General features: G+C 41.9%; 1 protein-coding gene across 1 annotated transcript; it reads left to right on the top strand.

Annotated features, from left to right (window-relative positions):
- Nucleotides 1-281: 281 nt before the first annotated feature.
- On the top strand, nt 282-7,245 carry CAMLG (calcium modulating ligand). Its single transcript, XM_065029969.1, has 4 exons — nt 282-500; nt 1,873-2,327; nt 2,999-3,064; nt 4,701-7,245. Exons 1-4 carry the CDS (start codon nt 335-337, stop codon nt 4,890-4,892), a joined length of 879 nt encoding a protein of 292 aa, XP_064886041.1. The 5' UTR covers nt 282-334; the 3' UTR covers nt 4,893-7,245.
- Nucleotides 7,246-7,280: the final 35 nt, after the last annotated feature.

Genomic DNA, 7,280 nt, shown 5'->3' with positions numbered 1-7,280 from the left:
GACTGAATCTGTCCGTCAGGTTTCTGTCAGCGCCGAGTCTCCCCCGCCGCCGCCTCAGCTCTCTCCATTCCCGCCCCCTCACTACGCAGACATCATCTCCTCTCGCGCCGTAATGCCACTTCCGGGGCCGAAGCGGCCATCTTTAATGCGGGCTCCGTACCGTCAGAGAGCACGGCTAGTTAACGGTACTCCCTGCGTCGCCCATTGTTCTCCTGCCCTTACACAAGATGGCGACGCCTGCTTCAGCGGCTGGAGGGTGCTAGCGTCTGCGCACTGAAGCGGGGCGGCCCTATTGTGCGGCGCTGAGGTAACGCCGCAGCCTTTTCCGCCGGGGATGGAGGACGGTGGTGGGGCGGGAGCGGCGTCCGCGCCCCCGGGGGCCCCCGCTGGCCTCTCGGCCTCGCAGCGCCGAGCCGAGCTGCGGCGGAGGAAACTGCTGATGAACTCGGAGGAGCGGATCAACCGCATCATGGGCTTCCACCGGCCCGCGGCGGGCAAGGGTGAGCCCTGTGACGGGCGGCGGCGTGAGGGCTCCCGGCCGTGGGACTGGCGGTAACAGCCGACGGCGGCCTCCTCCTGCCGGAACCGCTCCCCGTGGGACGGGAGCAGCTGCTCTTTGGCCCCTCAGCGCGACCTTTCGTTTCAGCGATGCTTTAAGTGAAGCCCGAGTTTCTCTGGTTCTCGAAAAACCCACGGGTAAAACCCACATGTCACCAGAAATGTGCTGAGATCAGGTCACGGGCCTGTTACTGTGCACACACAGCGGGTGGACAGGCTGGCACTTCAGGTCGTTTTTCTTAGCTGAAGAAATTATGAGTCTTCCCTATGTTTTCATTCAGTAACTGTTTGCTTCCATAGTTGTGTTTGATATCAAAGTTTTCTTGCATTTGGGTAATAATCAGTCATTGTTTATTTGCGGTTGGCATGCAGAATTTTCTTGCAGACTTATAAGTAGATGATTTGTATTTCTGTACATACTTGGAGGAGGCTGACTGTCTTGTCAGATTTCAGTTTACAAGGATGCCCGGAAGCCATGAATTAGTCTGTTTTAATGCTGGAAAGTGTTGATGCCCCTCTCTGGTAGGACCAGACCAGTTTGGTATGCCCCTCCATTTGGTTTGTGTTCTTTGGCGTCACTTTCTTTGCTGTAATATGGGGCCTTCAGGTTTAATACAGTGCAAGTTAGCGCTGCTTTGCCTCTGACAATGGAGAACAAGCCAAAGTACGCTTCTGTTATTGCCTGCTCATTTCTCACTCTAACGTTCCTTCTGTGTAACTCACTTTCTTTGAATATTTGTCTTTTTTTACATTGCTCCCTGTATTTGGAACATCTTGCCTCTTGTGCACGCAATGTTGCCGCTTGAGGAAGTCCAGTGTTTTCATTTCTCCTTTGCTGACTGACAGCTTCAGCGTCCGACCTGCCTTGCACAGCTTGCTGTCTCGTGTCTGTGCCATTTCTGAAGAGTGGTATGTGCAGGGTTCTTTGTAGGCTGGCAGAAGGGAGACAGGAGTGTGCTGAGCCTAGTTGTATAAAAGCATAATCTCGGTGAAGCTGATGAGCATTTAAATCTGGTCCACACCGTGCTCTTCCCTTTTCGTTATCATCATCTCTGGTGTGTGTGTGTAAACCTTTCCTTTGATACACAAACAGGTTGTGTATCAGCTGAGCCCATTTTTTTTTACAATAGGATTAATTGTATTCAGGTATGTCAAATGGCTTTGTGACTAATAATTAGAACGTTTATTAATAATAAGTCTGTGTTTTCACTTTGGAAGTGGAGTCATCAACCCAGGACCTCAGTCCAGTGTGGATAAAGTGTTGTTCCTTGTAGCCGGTGTGCATAACTCTGCATTTTTATTTCTCTTCTTTAGATGATGAAAGTCACACAGAATCAAAACTTCAGCACGAACAAGATATATCAAATTCCCTTCCCATTCCTTCAGTTTCCAAGCGAATAGTGCTTGGTGATTCTGTCTGCAGTGTGGCGGGTGCAGCTGACCATGGAGGCAGCGTGCTAGATCTCAAAGGGGATAAGGACTTCTTCAGTAAAACTCCAGAGCTTGTCAGTGAGGGTACAAGTGAGCTCCGTCACCGTCACAGAGCGGAGCTGCCAGCTGAAGCTGCACCACGGCCACCTAGACGTGGATTAGACCAGTACTTATCCAGATTTGATGAAGCTCTGAAGCTGAGGAACCAGCTGATGAATGAGAAGCCAAGCCAAGAGAACGGGAATGCAGTGGAGGAGTTTGACTCTTTCCGCATTTTCAGATTGGTGGGATGTGCTCTGCTTGCCATCACAGTCAGGGCTTTTGTGTGCAAGTACTTGGTAAGTTCAAGGAAAAAAAATCCTATTTTGTTTTGCTAGTTAACTGCAAACTTACTGTGAAATACTCTTTATCTAGGGGTGAAATCTGTCAGCAGTGACTGGGAACTTCAGCCACTCTTCACATTTCCAACAACTGTATAAAACTGTTTGATTAGTAGAAGCATTGGAATAGTTATTGCAGCTTAAGTCTCCTGCGAGTTTATTCCTTTTTTTGTGAGCATGAGTCAAGTGCTCTTCTAGTTTGGAGTCTATGAAAGAATAATAGAGTAAGAACAATAGTTGTCCCATGATAATCAGATCCTACTCAATTATCAGTCTTCTGAGAAAAGTAGTTCCTCAGTATTTGGGCTGTCTGCCAGTACATCATGCAGAGGTGTGTGGCTGGTACAGCCTTCTGCCTCCTGGATCACTGGGCTCATTTTTACACACTGCTGTACGCTTCTGCAATTTCAGGTTTTTAGGCTCTAATAAAATAAGGCAGAAGATTATTTTTGACATGTGACTTGTCTACTTAGGTTCGTAGTATTCAAGAATACTGTTGCTTTTGTCCGCAAATTATTTTTTGCCTGCTTAATTTTCTTTTATGACTCAGGAAGCATTAAATTTCTGTGTTTTCTTTGCTATTACTTCTGACCAAGTTAATTTTTGTGTATTCTTTTCTGTTCCTTCAGTCAATATTTGCACCATTTCTTACTCTCCAACTTGCTTACATGGGACTGTCCAAGTACTTTCCAAAGGTAAAGTATTTTTTCAAAATTAGATTTAAAATGTTTTACATTAAACTTGTGCTTAGATTGTCTTGTTTAAGAACCAATGCATGTGAAGTATTCTTCCCTTGTTTTAAACTGTAGAATTGGGAGATACCAAATGTTGATAGTCTATATTAGTTTTTAATCTACCCAGATTTAGTTCAGATCTTTTTTAAAGTTGCTGTGAAAATGTATACTGGCAACTTATTTAGCTGTAGCCTAATTAAAAGCACATGACAGGAAAGCCAGTTAGTTCATTCATGCATTTGGGAAACTTTTTTTTTGTCTTGTAGGTCATGCTTTTCTGTGGTTACTGCTTGCTCTGCCACCAGCTGTTTTGCATGTGATACATGGATGAAATTTGGGAGGGTGTTTGTTAAAAAATGAGACAGTCCTTTGGTTTTAAGGGCTCTGTGTTCCATTGCTAGTAGCAGTTTGAATGGCAACTTGAAATAAGACATTTCTTTGTGTGCGAACCTTGCTGCTTATTAGCAAGATTTGCTACATCACCTGCTTTTTATGTTTACACCAGTTAATTGTGCTGAAGTATTTATTTGGTTAATGACTTTGTCAGGTCTGCAGAGCAAAGGGGGTTTGAATGATGCTCAATCCATACTTGAAAGCAAACATTAGCATTTAAAAAGGAAAAATAGGTTAGCTGTGGCATGTCAGAATAAATCAGTGGTTCTTGTGTAGTTAAGTATCTAATTCAAAACTAAACTTCATATTAGCTGATGTGTCAAAGTACAAAACATTAGAATTAGCCTTAGACTTGTAATAGCTCATTGCTAGATCATCTTGATCTTGTTTCTACTGTTTTAAAAATCAGTTTCAGCATTTAAAGAGTTGGTTCCTTTCCACAACTTGCTTTTACTGCACTTAGATGAGCTCCAACAGCTTGTTATCCTTAATTTTTCTCTCATGAAACCTAGAAAGATTTTTGAAAGCTTTAGATTGGATTAAATCAAGATATCCAGCAAGTATCATCATATTACAAAAGTTTTCAGCCACTATAATTTTTTCCTGCCTGCCAGACTTCCCATGCTTGGGATTCGTCATCTTAAGGACAGAAGAACAGCTTTCAAAAGGATTTGAGGGCATTTCTGAGTTCGGAGGATAAAACTGCCAAATAGAGTCTTCCTAAAATAGAAAGAAACAGTTGGTTTTCATTTCTAAAGAATTTTTGTGTGTTAGAAAAGTAACAGTATCCTTTGCCAAGTAGTGTGGTGAGATTAATCGTGTTCTGCCCGTGCAGATGCCTGACTTGCCGTCTTACACCCAAGTTGCCCTTGTCTGGGACTCTTCCCACTCATGCAGAAGCTGCTGCGCTTTACATCCTGCTTGGAGTGGCAGCATGTAGACATAATATCTGTGGTAAATTGTATCTGCTGTTAACTGGGCTCTCACTTGGCTCGGCCGGATCCATCACAGCATCAGTGCGTAGCTGGGATAAGTGCTATGAATCCAGAAGCCTGCCTGGAGAGAATCATTCCACATGATGAATCTGGAATGTGCCTGGCTAGGTCTGAAATGGGCACAACACCTGCATAAAGCAGAACTGAATTATAACAGAGGAACTAACTTCATACTGTTGTGTTTTGTTTGTTTTGTTTTTTTCTTTTAGAGTGAGAAGAAGGTGAAAACGACAGTACTAACTGCTGCCCTTTTACTGTCTGGAATCCCTGCAGAAGTCATTAGTCGCTCCATGGACACCTACAGCAAAATGGGAGATGTTTTCACAGACCTTTGTGTCTATTTCTTTACTTTTATCTTTTGCCATGAACTTACTTTGGTTTTTGGTTCTGAATTACCATGATGGCTGTAGAATTCAACACGATAGTTACATTAAAGCTTTCTGGACCGTATTCCTTTAATGTCTGACTGTGCAGACAGATTTAAACCTTCATTAAAATTCTTACCTGTTCAAATGCTTGAAAGGAGCCATTTTGGGAAAGGTAGAGCAGGTTCCCAGACTGCCAGTTGCATTGGTTCAGTTTATTTAAATACTGTGTCTGCCTGTTATAAATGTGAAGAATAGGATGCAAGTGTCAGTGGATTATTTATTTGGTTTAGTTAATGCTGCTCTTCTCAGCCTCCTTCATAAACATTTACAAAGCTGCCTTTGTTCTTTTCAGCGAGAACAAAGAGAATTCCTTTCAGCAGAACTATATATATATATATGTATATATTTCTCCAGTATCACTATAGCTAATAAGAACTGCTCATTTTGTGTTGTTCCCATTTTTTAAAAAAGTTCTCGATAAAAGAAATTCCTGTATTATGTTGTTCAAGTTCAGACTCTTGAACCAAGTAGCTGCTTCTGGAGAATGTTGGTGAAACAGGCCACTTGGTTGTCCTAATCCTTGCCTTGCTATACATCATTTGTTGTGATTGTGATTAATTTCATTTGATGATTATAATGCAAAACCAACAACAAAGTTCTGTTGCTTACAAATGTCATTAATCAAAAAGCAGGAAGAAACAGAATTGTTAATCTCACCTGTTTGTGGGTTTCCAGCAGCCTAGTCCTCCTGTAGCTCACACGTATGTTTTCAGTCTGATGTCTTTATTTTAACAGTTCATCTCATGAGGAGAAGCTTGTATACGTTGGCAACCAACCTGCAGCATCAGTTGGTTGCTCTAGAAAACATAAAACTGCCAAGGGAAGGAAGTACTTTGTTTTTTTTGTAGCTCCTTCCCAGATTCCATAAGACAACCTTTAATATGACACTAATTTCTGCAGATTGTTTATTACCAGATATTTGCATGTAAACAGGATCTTAATTGCGGAGGAGTTCTGCTCCTGCTGTGTAATACTACAAACCAACAGCACACAGCCTTTGGTTCAGCAGAGCTATTTACCTTTATTTTTTTGGTGTGTTTTGGAAATTAGCGCAGGGAAATCATAGTAGCCATTCCTCTTTAAATCCTAAATACTCCAAGAGACAGTGAAATAAAAACCAGTGCTTTGAGTTGACTCCCACATGAAGATCTAAGTATGAAGGGACACTAGTGCTTTGTATTTTGTTCTGTGGATGTCCAGCCACACAGGTGAAATAATGACAAATACAGATGGGTCCTGTCACTGGACACAGTAAAGTAGCAACTGCTCTAGTTTTCAATCTCATGAATTTTGCACACTGAGAGGAATGTCATTCCAAGTAGCTTAAACGATAATCTGTGAAGATTTCTATTGAAGCTAAATTTGCTGTTATTTTCAACTTGCAGTTTTCTGTTTAGAATCTGGACTTTCAGATAATCTAGGCCAATGCTTTTTTTAACATAGAGAAATACCTATTTCTGTTGGTATTTGCGGAAGTTTTTTGGGGAGCATAAACCTTTAATTATGCCTCTTTAAAGCAAATAGCCCTGCTTTCTGCTTAATCTTCTCTGTTAAAGCTTCCTGATTTAATTTTAGCACTGCATTTCTAACCCCTAAGTTAAATATATGTTTGTTGCATGAAAACAAAAAGCCTGTGTTTTGATTTGACAATTTTCTTTTTTACTGAATATTTTCGGTCTGTATCATGTTACAGTTGTCCAGGGCTGCGCTGCAGAAGATTCTGACTTAGGTCTATTAGCACAAATATTGATTCGGAAGCTTTGCATTTGTATTAGGAACTTCAGCGAATTGAAATAGCTGCCATTTAAATTAAGGTTGAGATACGTAAATGAGTTTGCTCAAAAGTTAGACTTGTTCTGACCTTATTTATATGCCCAAATGTAATACAAATAAATTGCAAAAATACTGGCTACTAACATCTGCAAAGGCAATGGTTTTTTTTAATCCTCAGTGTGAAGATTTCAATCCCAATGAGTGAAATGCTGAGAAAAGAGCTGTCCCACCTACTATGTGTTCACTCAGCCCTGCAGGGAAAGCTGAAGTGGGTTTTATTCTCAAGCAGTGACAGAAATCTTGCTGTGAGACCTGACCTGGAACTTTTCAGTCCATAAACACTTAGTTTTGTCCGACGAACTCAGAGTGAGCTGGAGGAAACCTCCCTGGAACCGGCAGGGCGCCAGGAGGGGCAGCTGCTTCCTCACCTTTGCTCAAGGAATTTGTCCCTTTTATTCCGTTTTAATCTTATTCTGTTCATGTACATAATTATATTTTAATGTTTCTTGCCAAACTGATTGTTTTCTATTAAAAGTATGTTTGTTACCCCCTTCCTTGGCGGTTTGTCCTGTCTGGGGAGGGGGTTGT

This window comes from Columba livia, chromosome 14 (assembly GCF_036013475.1).
Source record: "Columba livia isolate bColLiv1 breed racing homer chromosome 14, bColLiv1.pat.W.v2, whole genome shotgun sequence".
NCBI classification, from domain to species: Eukaryota; Metazoa; Chordata; class Aves; order Columbiformes; family Columbidae; genus Columba; species Columba livia.
This window is presented reverse-complemented; position numbering and strand designations above follow the sequence as displayed.